The following is a 27,958-nucleotide window of genomic DNA, read 5'->3' as shown; positions in this document are numbered from 1 at the left end:
GGGAGCTAAAACATAGAGGGGTCAAATAAGGACAGACAAAGAGATTAAGGCGATTATATCAACCCTAGTGTGTAACTGGTACTTATTTAATCGAAAGGCAAAGTCGATATTGGCGGAATATCACCCTATAAAAGTGAAAGGCGGCAAGCTGGCAGAATCGTTAGCACGCCGGGCGAAATGCTTAGCGATATTTTGTTTGCCCCTACGTTCTGAGTTCAAATTCCGCCGAGGTCAACTTTGCCTTTCATCCTTTCAGGGTCGATTAAATAAGTACCAGTTACGCACTGGGGTTGATATAATCGACTTAATCCATTTGTCTATCCTTGTTTGTCCTCTCTGTGTTTAGCCCCCTGTGGGTAGTAAAGAAATAGGTATTTTGTCTGCCGCTACGTTCTGAGTTCAAATTCCACCATGGTCAACTTTGCTTTTCATCCTTTCAGGGTCGATGTAATAGACTTAATCCGTTTGTCTGTCCTTGATTGTCTCCTCTGTGTTTAGCCCCCTGTGGGCATCATCATGTCGTTACGTTCTGAGTTCAAATTCCGCCGAGGTCGACTTTGCCTTTCATCCTTACAGGGTCGATAAATCAAGTACCAGTTGCGTACTGAAGTCGATCTAATCGACTGGTCCCCTCCCCTCAAATTTCGGGCCTTGTGCATAGAGTAGAAAAGAATATTATTCAACGGACTTCTGTTCATTTCAGGCGCCAAACAGCCAGTGACCTGTTACGAACTCATAATTTCTTAGCTGGACTAGCTGGCTGCCTGTCAGCCAATCCACTGAGCTAATGTGACCCCCACCATCGTCATTATCCCCCGCCGCCTCAGTACAAAATAGCACAAAGGTTAAAAGAGGAACAGTGACAAGATTCTTTCACGGAATTTATTGTCATAACCAAACATTTCTCATAAAAGTCAGTTTTACTTTTTATTGTCCCGTTTTAAGATTAATAAAATAAGTAGTAGGGATGGTAGTAGTGGTGGTGGTGCTAGTAGCAGTCATAATAGTAGTTGTTGTTGTTGTGGTGGTGGTGGTAGTAACAGTGAAGGTAGTGATAGTAGTAGGAGTGGTAGTGGTGGTGGTGGAAGTAGTATAAGTAAGAGTGAGGTACCCTGGTGGTGGTGGTGGCGGCAATGAAAGTTGTCGTCGTAGTAGTGGTAAACACCAGAGTTTTATTAATTTGATTAAAATGATCAAATATTGTTACGTCAAAGGTACCCATCCTGGGGTACCGTGCCTACACTTCCTAGGAGTGCAAGATAGCATTTCATGTGAATGTTTCGAAGTGAGGAAAACATGCTTTATAAAAATCGTTTTTCAGGTTAAAATTATTTTTTTTTGGAAGCACTCCGTCGGTTACGACGACGAGGGTTCCGGTTGATCCGAATCAACGGAACAGCCTGCTCGTGAAATTAACATGTAAGTGGCTGAGCACTCCACAGACACGTGTACCCTTAACGTAGTTCTCGGGGATATTCAGCGTGACACAGAGAGTGACAAGGCCGGCCCTTTGAAATACAGGTACAACAGAAACAGGAAGTAAGAGTACAGCAGGGATCACCACCATCCCCTGCTGGAACCTCGTGGAGCTTTTAGGTGTTTTCGCTCAATAAACACTCACAACGCCCGGTCTGGGAATCGAAACCGCGATCCTATGACCGAGAGTCCGCTGCCCTAACCATTGGGCCATTGCGCCTCCACTAAAATTATTAACTCTTAAAAAATAGATTTGTTCAGTCAGGTATACCAAGAATTTTATTATTCCATAGTACTGAATAAGGTGCAATAAAAAAAAATATTAATTAGTCACTATAAAATTGATTCTTTTTTTTGTTTACCTTCAGATGTAATATGACTTTTGTAGAAGTGTGAAAATTAATCAAAGTTCTCTTAAAAAGTTGTAGAAAGAGGAAAAGGTTGGAAGAAACTGCTCTCGTTTGTAGAGCAGTCTGCTAGAAATAGCAGTCATATCTCCGTCAGATCTTACCCCCACTGTCTCAAGAAATGAAAGCCACATTGGATAGTTACAGTTCATTCCTGTAACTTTTCGTTAATATATTCTTTAATCTCGGTTGGGAATATTGCTTTGAAGATTGTGGGAATATATTCATAGTTTAAAGCAAACTGGGTCCGTCCTTTTTTAGCGCTTAAACCGAAAGGACTAAAAGCAAAAATAATTTTTCTCACTGTTATACAAAGCTTCAATATGTATGTATGTATGTATGTATGTATGTATGTATGTATGTATGTATGTATGTATGTGTGTGTGTGTGTGTGTATGTGTGTATGTATGTATGTATGTACATATGTGTGTGTATATGTACTGGGCCCAACGAGTTAGGTTTTTGTAAGAAGCTTACGAAATCGCATGCGGCCAAACCAAACTGTTTTAAATAATATATACATATACACATACATACATATATACATACATACATAAATACAAGTATGTATGTATGTATATTGCATGTGTGTATGTATGCATGTATCTATGTGTGCATTTATGTATTAATATATGTATGCATTTATATTGTACGTATGTATGTATTAATATATAATAATAATAATAATAATTATAAATAATGAAATTATTGTATACAGTGCTCAGGTGCACCACAACTTATATATATTGTATGTATGTATGTATGTATGCATGCATATATGTATGTACATATGTATTAAAGAATTAAATGAATGTAAACTTATAAAAAAAATTTGCTTGAATAAACTAAGAAATATCTTAACTTGTCTGCTTTTCATACAAGTTTCCTTTATTCAATAATTTTACACCTGACGGAAACCGAATAAGAAAAAGGAGAAATATGTTTCCTATTTGACCTACTTTGGCGACATTGTTATTTGTGAAGGTATTTTGTTGTTGTGACACTGAATGAAAGGTGTGTGGTGATGAGACATAGAATAAAGGAAAATCTATTCTTAGCTTTCATTTATAAACTACACATTACTGTTACAACCACAGCAGTAGTGTATGAATAGATCAGTTGAAACACCAGGGAAAAAAATTAATTAATTAAGGGTTACATTGGAAAGCTAGAGTTGGAAGGTGTTTATCAAAGGTCATCCTGTGCAAATAGTTTTTTTAGAGCCTAACTTGATGCACTTTTCAATAATGATCAAGGTAAAGATTGTTATAGAACCTCGTGTAATTATCTCCCTTAGACACAGTGCGTGAATGTTAGAGGCGAAGGTGAGACTGGGATGGTGGATGTCGGTTCGATAACGACTTAGTGTACAAACCATACACAAGTACTGACTGTTGATTTTTGACATCATTAACTCAGCGGGAAGGTAACTGCTTACATTGAAACATACCTTATTGTGTGTGTGTGTGTGTGAGTGATACACCTGGACTCCCAATAAACTTATTTTATTTATTTCTTTATGAATAAAAGTATGATTTTTCTTTCGTTTTACAAAGTTCAACTCTGTTTAAAATATCCTAATAAATAGAGCCATTTTTTTTTACACGGTTTAAACTTACGAGAAGTTTATTCTCTCTCTTTCATTATTTTTTGCAAGCTAATTATAAAAATATTACACACCTATAAAATACGTTGAATGCAAAATTAAGTTTTTTTAGAATACTGACGTTGGTATTGATTAAAAATGATAATCACATCCACTTTTGAAAAACTGCTACAAATATATAAGCTACAAGTAAAGGTATTTTACATTCAGGTAAAAATGTATTACTCAGAAAGACGGTCAGCCTTTGTAGTATTATTATTTTATTATTATTATTTTTTTTTCCTCATCAGCACGGACGGGTACCTGGCAGCACGCATGCGTACGGAAAGATTGTCAATGGCGAAGATTTGAATCAGTGGCCTTCGACGCTGTTGTCGTCTAATTCGATGAGTTCTCCTTGTCGTCGGCGACACCCGTTGTCACATTAGGGCAAGAAGGAAACAGAAATGGACAAGGCGACTCTGTATGCTAGCGAGTCCGCAGCTGGCGTATCTTCCTATTGGTATCGTTTCCGACTTCTTTTCTTTTCTTGAAGTGACGTCTTTTATTTCAAAGTGGGAAGTCAATGTGTGCTGCGCTCCACAAAACCCCCAAATGATAGAAACACAAGCCACGAAAAAACAAAGCCTTCTCCACCACCACCGCCGCCGCACTCTATCTCGGGTGCCTTTCCTTTATACTTTCGCATCTGCGAGGAGGTGTCATCATCACAATGCCAAGCTACAATTTGATAACAACCGTCACTTGGAACTAGTAGTTGCTGCCAAGACATGTGGATTATTATTACCTTTGCTGGTACAGGAGCATCATAAGTACCATCATCACAACCGCTGCAAGTCGCCCGACTAACCTCGCATTCTATCCGATCTCTCCCTCTCTCTCTCTCTTCTCTCTTTAGCTACCTGGGCTCTTATTGTCGCCTTCCATCGGTGACCACTGTCGTTTCGTCAATAGCTACTGGCTCTCGGTCTGCTGTAAACTAGAGTAGGAGAGACTATTATAATATTTTCTGTTATCGGAAACCTTGTGTTGTTGTTTTGTCGAGTGAATGTCATTGCGAGACGGGCACCTGACTGTTTACCGTCAATGAACATACGTCGCCTCCGCTCTGTAATGTTTAAACATCTCTATCACCCAAACGACACTTGTCTATCTTCACACTGCTTTCTAAATTAACCAGGATAAATAATCTAAACATTACTACGAAAAATGTCGAATTAGCCGTGTCTTTGTTATCTTTATTAGACTGCTGCTATGAAAGAAGGTCTGCAACAATTATTTCTTGCTAGCTTCTCTCCTCTCTACATACATTATTTATTTTACTACACATGTATACAGTAAACATATTTACTGATACACTTTACATATATCTATTTATAACCTCTGTTTTCCTCAGCTTTTACTTTCTCTCTTCTACTTCCTTTTATGTTTTCGTTGCTGCAAGTTTTCAAAAGTATTTCCTAACAACTTACTGCAAAAGGTTATTAGTCGACGACACCTGACCGGGGGAGTTGTCACTGTTTTCCTCGCCGACAGCTTCTTGCTTTTTTTCCCTCCCTATTTTTTTCTTTCTTTCTAAACACTAAAACACAACACAATACAAGGATATCTGTTTTATTTGATTTTTTATATATATTTTATTTTGCTTTCTACATTTTCGATGAACGAGCCTGAAGGAAATCTATTAACCGTCATTTGGATCTATACGACTCAATGCTGGAAATATTACCTACTGCGCTTTTGGGTCTTTCTTCCTTCTTTATTTCATTGTTGATATTGATATTTGGCAGATAACATGCATAAAAACAGACAGTCGTCCGGTGGTTCTTCCTCGTCAGCATCTATGCCTATGCCATCGTCACAACTGTCTCATCATCCACAGCAACCACAGAACAAAGCCCTGCCGCCTCCCATCAACAATAAGTTGCTGCCTCCACCTATAAAAAAAGATGTCAAACACTGGAGCACAAGACTCCAGGAGACAGTCGTATCCATCCCTTCTGATGGTGGCGGCGGACAGGGTTCGTCGATTACCATTAAGGGCGGTGCTGATACGGGCTTCTTCTGTTATGTTGGAGATGTCCGCCACGACGAAGTAAAATATCATTCCGGTGGGAAACTACATTCTGATGATCTAATCTTGGAGATCCAAGGACAGAAAGTATCGGGATATACATTAAGAGATGTTAACATCTGGCTGAAGCAAGTCAGTCAGAATGGAGCTCCTGTACTCATTAAAACTTTACGTTCAGGTAAGTCCTAACATTGCATTCATGAATAATCAGTTGACAATTTGTTTTTGTTTGTTTTCTTTTCCATTACCAGCTTTTAAAAAAATATCAAATATACCTGTAACCCGCTCACACACACACACTCACTATCTCCGCCTCCACCTCCTTGTTGATTCACCAACAAACATATCCAGTCGTTGTTTATTATATTTAACTTTTATTCGACATACGTTGCTTGTCTTGTCTTACGACGAGTTTTTAATTTACCAGAGCAATCTAAAACCTCATTATGATTATAAACCCCCCTCAAGTTTATATAAGTGTGGGCCATTGACCCAGCATTTTCCCTCTCTACGGCCTTCATCTGCCGCCTCTAATCTCATGTCAACAGTACTTGTTATGCTTCTCTTGCAGCGACCTTAACTGCTATTTACCCATACGAGTGCCAATGGTTTCTGCTATAGGCCGCTCCCCACCTCTCTCTCCATTTCACTTTAGTTATCAACAAGTGTCCTCTTCGTTTCACCTTTCAGTAACTGGTGACATCGTTTTACTCATTACATTTCACCGTCGTAAGATATAAAACGAGAGGTGGGTGGGGGGGCAAAGGAACTAGGGGATTAAAATTATTTCAGAATTCAGGATCAAATTTCACATTACTCGGTTTAAAATATTTCTTTAATTTATTTTTCATTATAAAGACAAAAACGAACTTCCATTGCCGTTGTCATTATGTGATGTCATTTGTTTTTCTTTTTTACAAGTTAAAGTTAAGGAAATATTATTACTATAAATCATTCAATATTTCTGTTGGTTGAAAGAGAAATAATGAAAGAATGAAAAGCAGTCGATCGTCTAATATATTTGCTTTGGAACAGACACAACCCAGTTTTCTAATAAACGATCACCTGTTGATTATACCTTCATACCTGCAAATTACTTACGACAAACAAGTGTTTGCTAATTAAAATTATATGCTCAACACGCGCTGCGTGTAAGCATCTAATTACATTACACTTAGATACGATTTCGTTGCATTTACGAAATTCCTGTGAATATTGTATACACATATAGATGCATGTGTGTGTGTTAAGTGTTGATCGTCGAAAAAGAAAAGATAGCATAACAGATTAATAATACTTTTTAGTTGAGTTAGTCTGTTGCTAATCGTTTTCTTTTAATGAAGGCAAGGTGCCAAATTTTAAGTGAACATGACTTTGTATCTATATAATCCGTGTGACGTACTGTTTTGCCGCCGTTGAGGTTGCTCCCTATTATTTTGTTTTTCCTTGTGACCTTTCTTCCAACAAGTAACAAACATAAAAATAAAAACTGAATTGAAAAAAAAAAAAAAACCTGAAGCAAAGGCTTCCTGTGGTGACTGACATATTGCAACAGGTAAATGAAAGGTGTATCAGTGAAACAGGTATTCACTACGTGTAGTTAAAAGCTTTTTTATTTATTTATCGGACTAAACAGAGCATACTGTTTCTTTTTCCTTACAAAATTTAAATACATTGATCTGTTTACCTGTCTCTGCTTTATATTTTATCGAGAATTACCGACAGCCCCCTAAAACATTTCTAAAAGCAATTAAGCACAAACAGGTAAAGCTGGAAAATGTTTAGTCATAATTGTAATAAATAACAAAAACAATAATAGACAAAATTTGTGACATATTTCAGCTACTGTGTGTTTTTAATGACCTATTTCTAATTTATCGAAATGTTTTGGTCCTAGTATTGTATCGGATACATTACTACTAGGCTGTGTATTTTCATTTCATTATCGCTTTCAACTGAATAGTTTTTTTTATGAACTTCGTCGGTGGATCTTGTCGTGTTGTAACTATTCTCTGCTTTGAATAATTTAAGAGTGAGAAAAAAAAATTCCTTTTGCTATTTCCATTACAAGATTGTTACTGACTAAAGTACATAAGCTTTTTAAAATCATGTTTCGGTATTGTTAGGATCTTGCAAATAAGCAGTGCTTTTTCATTGAATAATATGTTTAAAGGTTGTTTGGTAAAAATGGGTGTGGATTCCACCCACAATGAATAACTCACATTGGTTCATTGTAAACGGGTACATTTTATGTTGTATTTATTTTTCATTAAGTTCTTTTTTTCTTGTCCAAATCTTTGGGATGGTCATCATATGTATGTTTGTTATAACGATTCTTTCTGCTTCCAAACGTTTTCAAAATGTTAACAGCCTTACTTTGGAATGGAATCAATGCTCGATCGAATTCTTCTTTCTGAAGAGAACCAGGTTTAAAGAGCACTTGAAAATTATTGATTTCGATGGATAATGGTAATAACAGATGATAAATATGCTTTGTGTGCAAATGAATTTAAGTGTTAATTAAGTGCAATTTCTATAATTATTTGCTTATTGTTCAGTTCTAAGTGAAACTCGGTTGAATTAAAAAGTTACATGTTTTAAATGGAAGTGGAGGCTAGTATAAAGTTAAAACCGGAGAGAAAACCATGCGGAATTATTATTTTTGGCCTTGATGTCAAATCTGACGCGCGGTCAACAGCCAAAAGTTACGTAACGTTTGGTGTCAATCCATTTCCAGTTGCAAACGGTAAACGTTTGTCAGAGCTGTCAGCAGCAACTCTGCTAGCAGAAGGAAGAAGACAAGCAATCTGTCGTCTCCAACTATAGCTTCGTTTTCAACAATGGATTGGTTGACGGCGGGGAAGAGAGGGAGTGGATGAAGGGTGGGGGTGCATTAAAAATGACCAAAGCGACAATGGTAATAGTTCGTTCGTCAGCCGAGACACACATGTACACGTGTGAGTGCGTGACACGTGCACACACATGCACGTGCTCGCACGCACACGTGCAACATACATTCGCAGACACATATGCATGCAGCTACCACTTTGCACCAGCATCGAAAACGTCTGTTACCCTTGCATATGCATTTTAAAGTTGCATATTGGGCGAATACATGCATATTCCTATCTTACGCCAAAAATTTAGTTGCATGCTTGCATTTTCATGACAAAGCCGTTTGGAAGTCTTAAAATCGTCCTCTTTAATTCTTCATCTCACCCCTCACTCCCTTTATTTAAAATTCATGGTACAGCTAGCTTTTGCATTGTTCCTTCCATACAATAACACATATTCCTGTACCTAAACTATCGCTTTCTCCACATTAATATTTCTGGCGATGTCATTAAACAGAAAAATAATCTTGATACAAACAAGATGCATACAATGTTGTCGTGCTGTGTTAATGGCTCTCTTTTCCCTTCTTTTTTCACAAATGCTAATCTGAAATCCGTACCTTTTTGCAAAAGATTTTATGTCAAAATTCCTCCTCTTTCGTCATTTTTTCTTTATTATTATTATTATTATTATTATGCAATGCCGCGAACTTAACGCCATTATATTTCTGATACTATCTCTACACCATCTTTTGCTTCCATTGTGCTTTTTTTTCCCTCTCTTCACCCCTCCCGCTTTCTAAGCTCCATCTCATTCTTATCGCAGTCATTATATTTGAAGATGTCCTATAAATGTCTCTTGTCTCGTTGACTTCATAATGCATTGTCTCCGAAAAATGCATTTGCTTCCACAATTCCACTTTGCATCTATTACGTATTTCAAAAAGCAGGTGGCTCTCACCCCTCTCCGCCTCTTTGTTTTAGGTTACCTTTTAACTCAGAAGCAAACATTCTAACATACAAAAAAAAAATGGAATTGCTTAATGAAAGAATATATTCATTGTAGAATAATTTTGGCGTTGCAATCTCTACAAGGGAAAGCAGCAGCCGTTCTGTTAATCTTCTTTCGAGTTGACAGTAAATCTAATTAGTTTTTAATTCATCCAGACATCACGCATTGGCACAGACGTCTTAATGTCAAACCATTATGGACAATCTCTGTTGTTTTTCTTCTTTCTTTAAATTTTTTTTATTTATTTATCAAACTGGGCGAATGTTTTCTACCTGTATTTGTATTCTGGTGGTTAACTGAAGAATTTTATAAGTCTGTCAAGCCATAAATGTCGTCTTAAATAATTATGTTGAGAGTTAGTGTCATCAACCCCAGCAGAAAAGCTTTTCTAGGTCTTTAAATTTTTTTGTTTGTTTTTTGTTTTTAGACAAATACTAGAATATCATAGCAGATGGAACTACTAACGCTTTGGTGTCAGTGACATTTCTAGGCATTTGTATTTTTGGGTTTTTCAAACGTAGATTGTTTTATTTATTTATTTATTTATTTATTTGTTGTTGCTTTCTTACTTTTGATATCTATTCATCCCTTGGTTCAGTTTTGCAGTTGCTGTCATTCGAAGTCCCATATCTTATCGAGAAGGAAAAGGGAAAAGCTTCCCTTCCTTATTTAGCATTCCTGTGACTTGTGCAACCAAAATTACGATTCTGAAAATATTTTTACCAAAAATTTCAATACATTCTCTACTGCACCACCCACTTCCGTACCTTATCCCTTCTTCATAAGGTATGATGCTTCAAGGGTCACATAAACATCACCCATTCCTTGCTCTAAGTGACCTCCCACTTTATTTTTTGTAGTATTCCTCAAATTCGCTACAGCATACCAATAGTTGTAAATACGTTCAAATCGTTGGCTCTTTGAGCAATAAACAACGAATCTATTTCCGAGGCAGAGATGTTGTAGACAGTCTTTGAGCTTACCTATTGCTTTTACTATTCTGCTAGGTGCCAGACAGAGCGTAATGCTTTCTTCTGGATCATACTGGGGGCAAAGCTGGGGAAATTCTGTTGCCTGCCTAATTTTGGCTAATGTATATACTTAAAAAAAAAAACTCCTCATATCACTTGATATCTATTTTTCCATGCTTGCATGGGTCAGACGGAATTTGCTGAAGTATATTTTCTATGGCTGGATGCCCTTCTTGTTTCCAAGTGTGGCAATATTTCCCATGTCCAGAAATGTTATTCATGGAAAACTGGAAATCAAACGCGCGCACACACACACATTTTGTAGAAGTTACAGTGACTCAAGAGCTGAGAGTTTCATATGTTAGCACTATATATATGTATATATATACTCATGTTTTGAATTTTATTTTCCAGTTTGCATCACCAAAACTAGCTTGCTTATCACTACATGGTTCTGGGTTCAGTCCTACTGCATGGCACCTTGGGCATGTGTCTTCTACTGTTAGCCTCGAGCCGACCAAAGCCTTATGAGTGCATTTGGTAGATGGAAACTGAAAGAAGCCCGTCGTATATATGTATATATATGTATGTGTGTGTATATGTTTGTGTGTCTGTGTTTGTCCAACATTGCTTGACAACTGATGCTGATGTATTTATGTCGCCGTAACTTAGCGGTTCAGCAAAAGAGACCGATAGAATAAGTACTAGGCTTACAAAGAATAAGTCCTGTGGTGGATTTCTTCGACTAGAGGTGGTGCTCCAACATGGCCACAGTCAAATAACTGAAACAAGTAAAAGAGTAAAGAATATATGTATATATATATATATATATATATCAATGTTTGTTTCTTATGTTATGATAATAAAAACAATTTTACGTTACTCCATATTTTTGTAGAGTACAAATTTAGTATTCTTAAACAAGAATATTTATTTCTTTATTGCCCACAGGGGACAAACAAGGACAAACAAAGGGATTAAGTCGATTACAGCAACCCCAGTGTGTAACTGGTACTTATTTAATTGACCCCGAAAGGATGAAAGGCAAAGTTGAACTCAGAATTTAATGGCAGATGAAATACCCTAACCATTTTGCCCAGCATGCTAATGATTCTGCCAGCTCGCTGCCCTTTCCTTAAATGACAATATTATTGATAATGACTTCGAAGTTTCATCCAGTTAAGCCAGTGTTGGACTGCTTGATAATGACAATCCAATGATGGGTTAGCTTGCTGAAAATTTGAAGTTACTGTCAATAATATTCTTGTTTAAATATAATACACACACACACACAACAGGCTTCTTTCAATTTCCTTTTAGCAAATCCACTCACAAAGTTTTGGTTGACTCGGTGCTAGAATAGAAGACACTTGATGCCACACAAAGCTGAAAGCACATAATTGGCAAGTAAGCTTCTTACAAAACAGTCCCATCTGCGCCTTATATGAACATTTTGCATAACAAACAAATTGGGGACAGTTTAGAATAAATAGATATCTCCATAATTATTTGATATTGATAACTTAATACTTTCATAATTGTTTCAAGTTGGTTGAGTGATATAAAGGAAATTAAACCAAAGAGATTATCGGTTTTAGATTGACTTCTCTGTTTACTCTTTTACTTTTTCAGTCAATTGATTGTGGCCACCTTTAGTTGAGCAAATCAACCCCAGGGCTTATTCTTTGTAAGCCTAGCACTTAGTCTATCGGTCTCTTTTGCCAAACCGCTAAGTTAAGGGGACGTAAACACACCAGCATCGGTTGTCAAGCGATGTTGGGGGGACAAACAACAACACACAAACATACACACACACACATACATACATTATATATATATATATATATATATATATATATATATATGACGGGCTTCTTTCAGTTTCCGTCTACCAAATCCACTGACAAGGCTTTGGTCGGCCTGAGGCTATAGTAGAAGACACATACCCAAGGTGCCATGCAGTGGGACTGAACCCAGAACCATGTGGTTGGTAAGTAAGCTACTTACCACACAGCCACTCCTACGCCTATGTTGGGTTTGTGTACTTCATCTCGTCCCTGTTCCTCTCATTAGACCAATCTTTGTACTACTATTAACTATATTGTCTCTTCATTGCTAAATAAACACAATTGCAGGCATGACTTTGTGGTTGGGAAGCATGCTCTGTACCCACATGGTTCCAGGTTCAGTCCTACTATATGACACCTTGGACAAGTGTTTTCTACTATGGCTCCAGGCCGACCAATACCTGTGAATGAATTTGGTAGACAGAAGGTGGAAATTGTGTGGGATCCCATCATGTGTGTGTGTGAGTGCCTTTGTTTGATCCCCCCCACCTATCACTTGACAACTGGTGTTGGTTTGTTTATGTCCCTCTAACCTAAGTTTTGGCAAGTGAGGTTAATGGAATAAGTACCAAACAGAAAAAAGATAAAATTCTGGGGTCAATTTGTTTGACTGGACCCTTTAAGGTGGTGCTCCAGCATGGCTACAGTCAGTGACTGCAACAAGTAAAAGATAAAAGGATGGTTATTTCAGAAATAAGTGTATTATTTTAATTTCTCTTTACACCTATATCATATCATTTGCATCTTTTGTTTCCATGGAGCCATATGAAAAAGCACCACCTGTGTGGGTGCCATGTAAAAAGCACCTGTGTGGATGCCATGTAGAAAGCACCTGTGTGGGTGCCATGTAGAAAGCACCTGTATGGGTGCCATGTAAAAAGCACCTGTGTGGGTGCCGTGTAGAAAGCAGCTGTGTGGGTGCCATGTAAAAAGCACCTGTTTTGGTGCCATGTAAAAAGCACCTGTTTGGGTGTCACATAAGCACATGTATGGGTGCCACATAAAAATCACCTGTGTGGGTGCCATGTAAAAAGCACCCTCTGTAAAGTGACTGGCATTAGGAAGGGCATCCTGCCATAAAAACCAAACCAAAACAGACAGCTTGAGCTTGGTCAAACTATCCAACCCATGCCAGCATGGAAAAATGGACCATTAAATGATGATGATGATGATGTGTGCGTGCCATCTTTATTTGTTTTCCATAAATAGAATCAGTTGCTGCACATTTTCTTCCCATTTTCTTATGTGTGTTCAAATGCGATGTCAGTGTTGTACGTCACCCTACAAAACCTGGTCGTCTTGTTAGATTTGCCCTCTGCCTTTCCTCATTCTTATCTTTTTTGCAGAACATGCGGCTGTAAGGCCTTTTGTCTTTTTCTTGTTTCAGTCATTTGACTGCGGCCATGCTGGAGCAGTGCCTTGAAAAAATTTTTGTTGAACAATGTGACTCCAGGACATTTTTGTTTTTTTTTTTTAAATCTGGTACTTATTTTATCAGTCTCATTTGCCAAACCACAGGGATGTAAACAAACCAGTGCCAATTATCAAGCAAAGCAGGTGGGACACAAAGCACATAGACATATTTGATGGACTTCCACACAATCTCCATCTATCAAATATACTCACAAGGCATTGCTTAACCTGGGGCTATGGAAGAAGATATTTCCCAAGTTGCTGCGCTGTGTGATTGAACCTGAATCCATGTGGTTTCAAAACAAGCTTCTTAACCACACATCCACACTTGCATCAAATTTCTCAGCAAGAAACTTTTCCACTCAATTATTTCCACTTCCGTTCCACCAACCAATATTGGTAAATAAATAGTGTTTAACATAAGATTCTTCATCCTATCAGATATCTTTGAATTGTTATCTTTTAAAAGCTTCACTATTGAGATTACATTATTGCTGATTGTCTTGATACATCATGATTACCATACTTAACTTTTAGTGCCATTATCTTTAAATTCTTGATGGAATGTCTTCAATAACAACGAGCTGTGTTTACCCAGCCATAAACACGTTGCCATAGTTACTACTTTAATTAAATAACTACTTTAACTAAGGCATAGCAATCAACATATTAACAGATGCAGTTTATTTGGTACAGTTTCTTAGTACCTGCCACCACCAAGTGTACTCCCAGAGATATTATGGATATTTACCTTTAAATTATTCCACAGAGTCAAAATATTTTGTCTAATGGCAGTTTATTAACCGTGATCTTAAATTAGAACTTATCTCTCAGTGTTTATGCAACACTAAAGTTTGAAATTGCATTTTATGCATTTTTGTATAATCTCGTGATTGGCCAGTCTGTCGGATGTTGTTATACATCGCTGGTCACAATGCGCTTTGCATCAGCTTAGCTTTTAAATGATGCCACCTCACTGGTTAGGAGGCAAGCAGGCCACTGGGTTACGCATTTACAGCTGAGTGGATTGGCGCAATAGGAAATGAAGTATTTTGCTCAAGAACACAGTGCATAGCCAGTCTGGGAGTGGAAACCACAATCTCAGGATCAAAAGTGCAACATGCCTAACCAGTAGGCATTTTATATACAGAAACTGCACTGAATTGGTTGAATTCTGTAAAAACAAAGGCTGGGAGGCTTTGTGTCGCACTGAATCTCCCTGAGAACTATGTTAAGTGTACACATGTCTGTGGAGTGCTCAACCATTTGCACATTAATTTCACGAGCAGGCTGTTCCATCGATGGGATTTCTCATTTATCTTATACTGACATTTTGACATTTCTATATGTAAAATTTACTGTATCTTGGGAGGGTCATTATGTTAATAATACGCACATTCACTGATTCTATTTCACTTTATTTTTTATATGTTAGTTGGTTAATCATCTATCCAACTAACTTAAAGATTGTTTGATTAATTGTTCAGTTCATCAATCAGCTGGGTTTGTCAGAGTCCCTTCATTGCTGTCCATGACCTCATTAATGGCATACTCTCTCTCTCTCTCTCTGGCCTAATGATCATAAAAAGAAGTAAAATAAAACCAGTGCATGTGTTTATTATTAGCATAATGACCCTCCCAAGAAAAGCCAAATTCTATTTCAACCACATGAGTTTACATCAAGAATCTTGCAAACCAAATAGAAAAACGAAATATGATGAAATTCATTTTATTTTAAGACAAAAAAAAAATTATCTTTGCACTCATGAACATAAGATTTTTTTAATTATTTTTTTCTATATTCTTCATTAGCAGAACTGTTGGAAAAATAATGATAAAATTTGTAAAAAAATAAAAAATTGAAGGAATATATTCTTCACATATTCAGGAAGAAACGGTATTGGGAAGAGTAATAGATAGCTCTCTTATTAATAGCATAAGAATAAAGAATATTTTACAGCAAAAATTCTTTTCTGGTTCGTTTTTTTTTTTTTTTATTACATATTCTAAATATTTTCTGTAGCTATACCTTTTGCAAGACTGTATGTAAATGTGTATGTATGTGGTTTTGGTTTGAGAAATTGCATGTTGTATAACAATAATTGGAGTTCCCAACAAAAAATTCAAAGTAGATGTGATACTGCCTTTCTCAAATAGAAATACATATAAATAAATATGTTGTTCTATTTTGGCATTCAGTAGTTTTTTTTTCGTTTTTTTTTTTAAATTTTTGTACAAACCACATACAGTTGCTACATATATGTTATCATCAACATACATCCACTTTTCCATGCGTGCACAGGTCAGATGGAATTTGTGAGGCAGACTTTCTTTGGTCAGATACCCTCCCTGTCACCAACCTGCACCACCTATTTCCAAGCTAGGTAATATTTCCTCATGACCAGACATATTTTGGGTTGTAAACAAGTATCACTGTCATATAAGCGATGTTGTTCATTTCCGGACTTCCATAATGTGAAGACAAGAGTATACACACACACACACAGGCTTTTTCTAACATCTACCAAACCCAATCACAAGAGTTTCCTTGACCCGGGGCTGTAACGAAGACACTTGCCCAAGGAGTCATACAGTGTGATTAGACCCAGAAGCAGGCTTCTTAATTACACAGCTGCACTTTAAACCTTAAACTGCACGACGAATAATCAATATTTAGAACACCATTTGTATTTCTGTTCATGATTTGTAATTGTATCCTTTGTTAAGAGATCCGGGTTTGAATGTTATACAGAGTATTTGGAGAAAGCAAAACAAATCAAGAGAGATTGTTTATGATATTTGCTTACATATATTTCATTAACATAGGGTCATTATTAGTTATATGATGCAAATTACATAAGCAAAATTTAATGTCAAATCATCAGAGATGTGTAGCACACATATGTAACATTACTGGATTGGAAAGATGACAGAATTCACAATTGTGGAGATAGTTGGCCTGGAGTTGCTAGCCATCTCTGTTATGATGAATTCTGTCATCCTTTAAATCCAATAATGTTACAAATAAAAGTCACTCATCTCTGATGATTTGACATTAGTTATATAATGCATATTACATTTACAAGACTCAATCACCTTACGTTAATGAAATGTCTGTAAGATGGTGTAGCTAAATGTCTTATAAGTAATATCATTATTTTTTCTATATATGTAGGTGTACATGCATGTATATATATATATATATATATGTATGTATGTATGTATGTATGTTTGTATGTATGTATGTATGTGTGTGTGTTCCAATTGGGATTGAAAATACTAGTTTCTCAAACATATTAATCATAGATTCAGCTATTCATGATATTGATTCTAAACTTAGTAATGTTTGTTATTTATGATAATCATATTCATCTTATTCTTGAAATTTTAGATTTCAGTTAATTATTTCAATAAGATGTTTTTGTTATCAAATTAAACATCTAGAAATGTAAATTGTTTGCATCATTTTCATTGATGATGATTAAACTTGCTTCAACCCTGCTACAATGGAAAACTTTTTGTCCTTCAGTTTTATTCTCTTTTACTTGTTTCAGTCATTTGACTGCAGCCATGCTGGAGCACCGCCTTTTAGTCGAGCAAATTGACCCCAGGACTTATTCATTGTAAGCCTAGTACTTATTCTATCAGTCTCTTTTGCTGAACCGCTAAGTTACGGGGATGCAAACACACCAGCATCAGTTGTCAAGCGATGTTGGGGGGGGGGGGGCAGACACACACATACATATATACGACGGGCTTCTTTCAGTTTCCGTCTACCAAATTTACTCACAAGGCTTTGGTCAGCTCGAGTCTATAATAGGAAACACTTGCCCAAGGTGCCACGCAGTGGGACCGAACCCGGAAACATGTGGTTGGTAAGCAAGCTACTTACCACACAGCCACTCCTGTGCCTAATTTCTTGTTAATGTTTGATACAGAAATCTACCTCATGAGATATTTCACCACTTGATTGTAATCATTTTGACACAACGTATTTGACTTTATTTCAATAGTATATTTGGAGACCTCCTTCGGTCATGAATGACCATGGGATTGCAACTAGAAAGTTCCCTCACCAAGGCACAAGTCCAGGCAAGGTTGTTTATGGAATACTAGCAGTCATCCATGCATACCAGCCTTCCCTCTTCATGCCACCGATGTTATCCAAGGGAAAGGCAAACACTGATACAGCTTGGCACCATTGACATTGCAACTCATTTTTACAGGTGAGTGATCTGGTGCAACATGAAATAGTGTCTTGCTCAAGAACATAGCTTACTGCCTGGTCCAGGAATTGAACTCATTACCTCATGATTGTGAACCTGATACTCTAACCTCTGAGCCATGGAAACCTAATTAGCTATCACCCACTTCTGTATACAACAGGTGGGAGATAAAGACAAAAACCCCTTACTAATGTTTATCAGTATTAATCATACTTCCTATCAGATTGCAGTCATATCTCTGTAAGGAAAAAGGGAGAGAAAGAGACCTTTTCACAGAATTTAGTCATACTGGCTTTATTAGAAGAGTATTTTAATTATCAAATTGAAAGATAACGAAGAAATATTAAGGTGAGTCCTGAAGTGGATACAGATATAAACAAACTTCTGTGCCTGTTTGCATCCCCCATGTGATCTTTGCCCCCTTTTTTTTTCCCATTCAAGGGCTTTTTTTAACCCCGTATATTACATGCTTTTAATCACTGCACTCACTCTGAGAATCCACCTTGAAAGTTTATTTCGCATCTTCTCAGAGTTTCTACAATTTTATGACTTAACCTTTTTATTGCCATATTTCTGCCTTTTTGTTTCTGTTGATTCGAAAATTATGCAGAATTTGGTAGAATAAATTTCTCATTATTTAGCTGCTGTTTGGAATAAATTAACATGAAATTTTGATGGAAAGTGTTAATTTGAATCACTTTAAAACAGGAAGTTGGTATTACACACCTAGGGGTGTCCTCAGGAGGTTTGGTATCCAAAGGGTTAATAATATTGTTTTATAGCACCATACGAGTGTGATCAATGACAGAGCGGCTAACCAGCTCCTGTGCCAGTGGCACTTAAAAGGCACCATTCAAGTGTGATTGTTACCAGCATCGCCTTACTGGCACTTGAGCCCCGTGCTTGTAGGGTATTAAGAGCACCATCCAAGTGTGATCGTTGCCAGAGCGGCTATCTGGCCTCTGTGCCGGTGGCACGTAAAAGACACAGACACCATTCGAGCATCAGCGTTACCAGCATCACCTTACTGGCACTTGTACCGGTGGCATGTGTAAAAGATTTGAGCAAGGTCGTTGCCAGTACTGCCTGACTGACCCCGTGCCGGCGGCACATAAAAGCACCCACTACACTCTTGGAATGGTTGGCGTTACAAAGGGCATCCAGCTGTAGAAACTCTACCAGATCAAGATTGAAGCCTGGTGCAGCCATCTGGTTCACCAGCCCTCAGTCATTCGTCCAACCCATACGAGCATGGAAAGCAGACGTTAAACGATGACGATGATGGTGATGATGTTTCCAGATTCAGTAGACAAGCCTTGTTTAAGTTACTACATAGTGGGACTGAACCTGGAACGATATGGTTGGAAAATCAGCTTCTTAACTATGCAGCCACGTCTGTACCTAAATAATTATAGGAAATGAAAATGTAGCTGACATGGAGAATATTAATATTTGTTAGTGAAATATTCCATGTTTATAAAGAATGGTATTCTAACTTCTCTAAGGATAGCCGCTGAAATAATTGAATGCTGATTGCAATATTGGAAAATACTAGAATGAAGTCTTGCTTCTGTCAAAATACCTTTCATAAAGATAAATACAGTCTCTCTTCTGTGTCATTATATAGCCATAGTGATTCTCATGCAATTAACCAAAGTCATATAGTCGATGATAAAATATGAAATTTCAATGTATATTATTAATAGAAAAGTGTTGTGGCAAGACACTAGTATACGTCAACAAATAATTTGCTTGCAGATTTCCTTGAGAGATTCAGTGTTTCCTTGAGAGATTCAGTGTTTTGGGAGTGTTGCTTGGATTGAAGAGACACAATAAAGTTGAAACATCATGGTATTTCAAGGTTTCTATGAACAAGATCCTTGATAGATTCAGTGTCTCTGGAGTGTTGCTTGGGCTGAAGAGACACACAATAAGTTTTGTTTTTTGTTTGTTCCTTCTCGAGCCATGCCTGGCTCATAAGGGCCGGTTTCTGTGGTGTATAGGTTCCCCTCCTGGACGGGACGCCGGTCCGTTGCAGGTTAGCTGCAAGATGCTGGAGGAAAGAGTGAGAGAAAGTTGTGGCGAAGGAGTCAGCAGAAGTTCACCATTACCTTCTGCTGGAGCTGCGTGGAGCTTAGGTGTTTCACTCATAAACACACGCATCGACCAGTCTGAGATTTGAACCCGCGATCCCCCGACCATGAGTCCGCTGCTCTAACCATTAGGCCATGTGCCTCCACTGACACACAATAAGGTTGAAACATCATGGTATTTTCAGGTTTCCTTACAGTAAATTGCATGTTTTATGAACACACATTGTCTAAAGAGATGAGATGATCATCCTTGGGGAAAAGCAACAGTAAACAACATATTTGCCATTCAAATCTGTTAGAATTTATTAAGAATGAACAGATGTGTGATTGTTTGAATTCTCACTGTTCTCTATGAACCCTATGAGTTACCATGTTTGGCAGACATCAGGACACATCAGCAAATAATTCGTTGGCTGGTTTCTATAAACAAGGTCCTGTACTCTTGTTAGATTCATTGGTCCAGAGTAGTTTTGACTGACGAGACACACAATGAGGTTGAAACCTCATGTTGTCTTAAAGTCCTCTTACTATAGTGTATCGAGTGTGTTAGGAAGACGCATTGTCTAAAGTGATGGCAAAATAGTAAAATCTAATATTTATGTTGATATATAAATAATAGCTGGACGAAATTGTTTTAGCTTCTTTTTGTGTTTGGAGCATCTTTCATATTCTTCAGTTACTAAATTTTAAATAGATTCTTACATTCTGACAATGCCTTTCACAATCTTTGAATTACTCATGGTAAGAACTAGGGTCATGCTGTTATCAAATATTTTAATTGGGTCAGTTACAGGTTAATGAAGCTAATTAAGGAAGCAACAAAATATTGTCCATTCACTGTTTGATTCAAAGCTATCTTTCTACAATGAAGATTTATTTGTTGAAGAAATTTCCTACACAACAAGATAGAATTACAATTGAGTCTGAACTTTGATGGTCTATAATTCATTGAAATGTGAAAAACAAGTTGAAAACATACCATTCCTGTGACATCTGTTGTTTGTAAACATTAATTACTGACTACTGTCATTTTAATTCTTCATGAAAAATGGAATCTTCCAGAACCACTTTATTCCTATTAAATCAAAAGTTCAAGTTTTGGTTTTTCATTTCTTCAAATTCTTTTTTATTACTAGAAATCGGGGAAAAAGAATCTTAATGAATAATTGAAATTACTTTATTTGTATATGCAATTAACCAGTCAATCGTACATCGATCTTATTTCAAACAATGTGATATTTTGGAAGAGTTATGCAATTAACCAATCTATGCAATTATCCAGTAAACAATTAAGCATGTTCAACTGTTCTGTATATTTGTGTTACAATTTAATGTTCTTGTCTTCCGATTTTTTGTTGTGCTATAAAACTCTATAACTTTCTATAATGTTATATAAAACTACAACACTTTATAGTGCTATATATATATATATATATATATATATATATATATATATATATATAGGCGCAGGAGTGGCTGTGCAGTAATTAGCTTGGGTAAGTGTCTTCTACTTTAGCCTCGGGCCAACCAAAGCCTTGTGAGTATATTTGGTAGACGGAGACTGAAAGAAGCCTATTATATATACACATACATATGTATGTATTTGTATCTGTGTTTGTCCCCCAACCATCGTTTGACAACTGATGTCGGTGTGTTTACATCCCCGTATCTTAGCAGTTCAGCAAAAGAGACTGACGGAATAAGTACTAGGCTTACAAAGAATAAGTCTTGGGGTTGATTTGTTTGACTAAAGTTGATACTCCAGCATGGCCACAGTCAAATTACTGAAACAAAAGAATAAAAGAAAAAACATTCATCTTATATATATATATATATATATATGTATATGTGTGTGTGTGTGTGTGTGTGTCATATATTAAATTTGAAGGTGGTAAGCTGGCAGAATCATTAGCATGCCAGGCAAAATGCATAACAGTATTTTGTCTGTCTTTGCATTCAGAGTTCAAATTCCAGTGAGGTCAGCATTGCCTTTCATCCTTTCAGGGATTGATAAAATAAGTAGCATTTGAATACTGGAGGTCAATGCAACTGACCAGCTCTCTCCCCCGAAATTGCTGGCCTTGGGTCAAAATTTGAAACCATTACATGCTAAGTTTAGATGTAGTTATATGATTTACAGTGTTATATAACACTATGACACTTTATAGTGCTATGTATATAGTATAATATATTAAGTTTGCATGTTATTCTATAATTTATAATGTTGTATAACACTATGATAGTGTAACATTTTGTATTATCTTTCTTAATTTAAATCTGAGTGGTGCTTTTCTGTCTATTATGTTTTTATGTTCGTTAACTCCTCCTAAACCGTTGGTGCAAGGACAATGAAACTCAAACCAGCAACTCCCCTAATCCCAGGGAATGTCCTAGGGGGTGGGGTCTGTTTTTTAAGGGTTGCCTAGTTGGGGCCCTGTTGACCTCCCCACCCCACCTATTTTTATTGTATTTTAAACTAAATACATGGCATTGGTGACCAAATTAGAGCATTGACAATGAATTTCATACCATGAACTCCCAGAGTGCATCATAAGGAAGTTCAATTTCTGAAGGGTCACTTAAATGGGGCCCCACTGACCCCCCCCCCCGCCTATTTTTGCTGAATTTACTTCACTCCTACGCTTATTAATTAAACTATGATCAGCATCAATGCTTGGCACATTTTCAGAAATAAGTTTCATTACACTAGGGCCGTGAAGTTGCCTGATAGTGGGGCTGAAGGCCTCAAAGGTGCCCTCTGCAAGAGCTAACCTGAATGCTGCCTGAAGGGCGACTTCAAGGCTAGTATATTCTTTTCTACTCTAGGCACAAGGCCTGAAATTTTGAGGCTGGGAGCCAGTCAGTTAGATCAACCCTCAGTATGCATCTGGTACTTAATTTATTGACCCCGGAAGGATGAAAGGCAAAGTCGACCATGGTGGAATTCAAGGCTAGTATATTAAATTTGTAAGTATACAGTATTTTATACCAGAATTCAGAGTGTATATAATAGAAAGGATTGGTGATCAAAATAGTCTTGTACTTACTTATTCACATATTTTCTGCCTGAAATTTTTGGTGCTGCTATATTTTAGTATAAATTGATTAATTAAATGAACTTACTCTTTTACTCTTTTACTTGTTTCAGTCATTTGACTGTGGCCATGCTGGAGCACCACCTTTAGTTGAGCAAATCGACCCCAGAACTTATTCTTTGTAAGCCTAGTACTTATTCTATCGGTCTCTTTTGCCGAACTGCGAAGTGACAGGGATGTAAACACACCAGCATCGGTTGTCAAGCGATATTGGGGGGGACGAACACATATATATATATATATATATATACATATATACGACGGGCTTCTTTCAGCTTCTGTCTGCCAAATCCACTCATGAGGCTCTGGTCGGCCCGAGGCTATAGTAGAAGACAGTTGTCGAAGGTGCCATGCAGTGGGACTGAACCCGGAACCATGTGGCTGGTAAGCAAGCTACTTACCACATAGCCACTCCTATGCCTATAATAGATTTAATAAATTTCTACAATTCTTAATAAATTAATAAACTTAATAAATTTCTAAAATTTCTTTCCAAACATGGATGTTTTGAGTATTAACTTCTGATTAAGTTCTCCCATCTTTTTCTATTAAGCTGTCTTCTCTATCTTGATTTTCATCAAATAACATCACTTGGTAGAAATTACAATGGATAAACAATGACTTAAGTAAAGTAAACACATATTGCTATGTACTATGCATTACTATATGCTATGATTGTTGGTGTAAGTTACTGTGTAACCAGACAGCAGATGTATTATAGAGTACCCAGAGAGCTTCTGTTTTCATTGGAAGAAGTTAGTTGTTGCAAAGTCCAAGTGATTGACAAATCTAATTTTCTAGTGTCTTGAAATTTAGGTGTGGAAACCAATTTGTTAATTAAAGCAAAGACAATTTTCTACATCGTAAATTTATTCTTTTGAAGTGTTTTCCATTACTTTTACTTAGAAAGTCTCCATTTCAAATCTATTGATTTAAGTGCTTCGAGAGGTGACCAGACATTTTTGCTGATGATGATGACGCAGTAGCCTTTTGCCTCTGTAAAATCAGCTCGTTTATACCCAAGTGGGTACAGCATACATACACACATATGTATATATATATGTGAGGGGAAAGAGATAAATAGACATTAGTTAAATGGAAGGTGCTATATCAATTGATTACTTACAGTGTAATCATTGTCACATAGCTGTTCCTGAGGGAGAGGCAATGACGTCAAAGATCTGATAAGTCAGGAATTAATATTTCAATAATCTACCGTCATTGTCGGCAGCGTTATCGTAACCGTTGGGAACCGGCGCAGTTACTGATGCTGCGGCTGCTGCTGCCGCCACCGCTGTTCTCCTCCTCCTCATCCACATCATCATCATCATCATTATTATTATTCTGCAGAAATATCACAACTCTCATAGCCATTATCACTCCACAGTTGTAATCGTTATCAGAACCATCTTCTTCATCATCGACATCATCCTATAGAAATATCACAGTTGTAATAACCATCACAACCTTAATCATTGTTTTATCACCATTACTGTAAGCATAGATCTATAAAAAAGACTAGATGGGCATGGTTGGCAACATCTTTGTTCCATAGGTCTGTTCAATAAGGCCTGACCTGGGGCTATACCACAACCACCACCGCCACCATCATCATCATCATGGTTAGCTGTCAGAGCCATTAGTAACGGCAGATGAAATACGACTACGCATTTTGCCCGGCGTGCTAACGTTTTTGCCAGCTCCCTGCTTATTTCCAATTTTCTGCAAAGACATGTCTGGCCTTGAGAAAATATTACCTTGAAAAGAAGTAAAGGTTGGCAACAGGAAAAGCATCAATGAATTCTGTCTGACTTGTGCAAGTATGAAAAAAGTGGATACTAAAACATTGACGGTGATGATGATGTGTACATATATGTGGATATGTCTATACACAAACTTGTAAATTCTAATTCTGAAAATTATTTGGTTTGTAGGACTTGAAGAAGTAACCAATCAAATCAAATATCATATGCATTGGTTATGAAATTTAGCACCAATTAAGTTTTTACTAAAATGCAAAACATTTAGAAATAATAATTGAGATTCAACTAGAATATTAGTGATTCCAAACTATTGGTCGTTAATTTGTGTTTTTTTCTGCATTTAAATGTTAAAACAAAATTCTGTCTTTTCTAAATTTTTAATATGCTATTTCAAACTGTCATATTATTAATTAGAAATATATAATAAAGATTCTTATTTTTAAATGCTTATTTGCTTCCGAGAAAGTTGCTATGTAGTATTGTATACCTTTAAGAGGGAGACATCTAACAGGAGGCTGGTAAAAGGCTTCTGTTTCATTTTGCGTTGGAGATAAAAGATGAAAAGCATCTTCTATTAGATGCTGGTGTTTTGCAGGTAACATTTCCAGGAGATCTAATCTTGGCTTTGATGATCTAGGTAAACTTAGGCAAAACATGATGAAATGTTCTGATAGGAAATAAACAAATTATCATTCTTTTATTTGTTTTACTCATTGGACTGTGGCCATGCTGGGGCACCATCCTGAAGGGGTTTTAGTCGAATAAATCAACCTTAATACTTGTTTTTCAAAGTCTGGTATTTATTTTGTTAGTCTCTTTTACCAAAACTACTAAGATACAAGGATGTAAACATACCAACAATGGTTGCCAAGTGGTGGGGAACATACTCAAACATATATATATATACACACACAACAGGCTTCCACACATTTTCCATCTACCAAATTCATTGAAGGCATTAGTTAGCCTTGGGCTGTAGTAGAAAATACTTGCTCAAAGTGCCATACAGTAGGACTGAACATGAAACCATGTGGTTACAAAGCAAGTGTTTTCACCACATGAGCAACATTTTTCATACGATTCTGATATTTTAGGGTGGCGAACTGGCAGAAACGTTAGCACACTGGGCGAAATGCTTAGCAGTATTTCGTCTGCCGTTATGTTCTGAGTTCAAATTCTGCCGAGGTTGACTTTGCCTTTCATCCTTTTGAGGTTGATTAAATAAGTACCAGTTAAACACTGGGATCGATATAATCGACTTGATCCATTTGTCTGTACTTGTTTGTCCCTCTGTGTTTACTACCCATTGTGAGTAGTAAAGAAATAGGTATTTTGTCTGCCATTACGTTCTGAGTTCAAATTCCGCCAAGGTCAACATTGCCTTTCATCCTTTTGGGGGCAATAAATTAAGTACCAGTTGTGTACTGTGTTGCTCTAATCAACTGGCCCCTCTCCAAAAATTTCGGGTCTTGTGCCTAGAGTAGGAAAGATTCTGACATTTTGCAGATAATATTTCTAGATCATCTAGCTCTTCCTTAATTGATTTAAGTAAATGATGATAATGATGATGCATTCTTGAACTTAACATTATTCCTCATTATCATTTCTCTTGAACAACAATGTATCTCAGAAGCATGGCGAAGTTGTATTTCTTGAAGCTATAGCAACAAGTTAAGTTCTTGAGCTAAAGCGGTTGCTCTTTCATGATATTCCAGAAGGCGGCGAGCTGGCTGAAACGTTAGCATGCTGGGTGAAATGCGTAGCCATATTTCGTCTGTCATTACGTTCTGAGTTCAAATTCCGCCAAGGCCAACTTTGCCTTTCATCCTTTCGGGGTCGATAAATTAAGTACCAGTTACGCACTGGGGTCGATGTGATCGACTTAATCCATTTGTCTGTCCTTGTTTGTCCCCTCTGTGTTTAGCCCCTTGTGAGTAGTAAAGAAATAGATATTCTAGAAGCATAGCAACTAAATCACACCCTTAATATTTCCAACAAATAAAGAAACTGAAGAAATGGCATTTTAGAGACTCTTAGAAAACGGAAAAAAAGACATATTGGAAACCTTTGATCATTTGGTCTGCTTGATCAACGCCAACTTGGGACTCGATAACAACAAAATCAGCAACTATTTCTTTAACAAAAGAACCATCCTACAAAAATGTAAAATTGTTAAAAAAAAAGAATAGAAAATAAATCTGGAGACTTGACATCTGGCTCCAGCCTGCTGTCTGCAAACTCTCATAATCATTCTCTTCCTCATCTCTTCCTTTCATGAATAATAAATTAGCTTACAAGAAGCATGAGAGCTGCACTTTGCTTTATTTTCTTCTTCTTCAAGTTTGTTTCTTTTTTTTTCTTTTCATTTTCCTTTATTTATTTTTTTTATATATTTTTTTTTCTGTTTCATGTTTACTTTTGTTTACTTTATTTCATTAATAAATTGATAGAATGAAAATCTTCAAAGTTTATTTTTGGCTGTGAAAAAAATACAATTTTTTCTTTCATGCACAGGATTGATTTATTTACTTATTTACTGCTGAGATGTTAGTCTCTTGGGTTCAATTCCCTGTACACCCTGTATGTAATGTATATGTGTGTATGTGTATATGAAAATAATTGTGCTGTTGCCAAATTGATAATTAGGAGATGAAAGCATATTTTGCTTTCATTTATCTATATTGATTGTTTTGTTATTTTTGTGTGTGTGTTTTTCTTATTGTAACCAATCCTATTGACATTAATTAGATGGTTCTGTAAGTGTAGCATGGACCTTGCTTCTCAATTCTTTTTGTCTGGGAGGCTTTTGAGGAAGCCTGGCAGTACTAGAAATGGCAGTTGTCAAAATGAAAGAACACGCTGATGCTACCCTTTACAGGATGGTGTCAAAGAAATAATACTGGTTAGGAAACTGGTGCAAAATAATGATCTTTTAACCTTTTTGTTAGAAACCCATCTAAGACTGCCAATGATTCTGTGATGCAGACTTCCTGGTTTAAAGGGGTCTAAATTAAAACTTGCAATAAAGTGTTCTAAGTTCATTTCAGTTCCAAACACCAGTTCCAAGCTAAATAATGACAAGGTAATTCTACCAAATTCTTCATTACTTTCAAAATTAATTAAAACAAAACTGGTGTAATT

General features: G+C 36.7%; 1 protein-coding gene across 10 annotated transcripts in view; it reads left to right on the top strand.

Moving 5' to 3' along the window:
• Nucleotides 1–3,792: 3,792 nt before the first annotated feature.
• Nucleotides 3,793–27,958, top strand: part of LOC115211129 (membrane-associated guanylate kinase, WW and PDZ domain-containing protein 1) — a 777,470-nt gene continuing 753,304 nt past the window's right edge. For 8 of the 10 annotated variants that reach the window (XM_036501922.1, XM_036501921.1, XM_036501919.1 and 5 more), the window contains exon 1: nt 3,796–5,741. In XM_036501922.1, the coding sequence (XP_036357815.1) occupies nt 5,285–5,741 (457 nt within the window). In that variant the 5' untranslated portion in view covers nt 3,796–5,284. Of the gene's footprint in view, nt 5,742–27,958 lie in introns of all 10 variants that reach the window. The other 2 variants (XM_036501926.1, XM_036501925.1) reach the window with 2 other exon arrangements.

The sequence above is a fragment of the Octopus sinensis genome, linkage group LG4, assembly GCF_006345805.1.
Source record: "Octopus sinensis linkage group LG4, ASM634580v1, whole genome shotgun sequence".
Lineage (NCBI taxonomy): Eukaryota > Metazoa > Mollusca > Cephalopoda > Octopoda > Octopodidae > Octopus > Octopus sinensis.
This window is presented reverse-complemented; position numbering and strand designations above follow the sequence as displayed.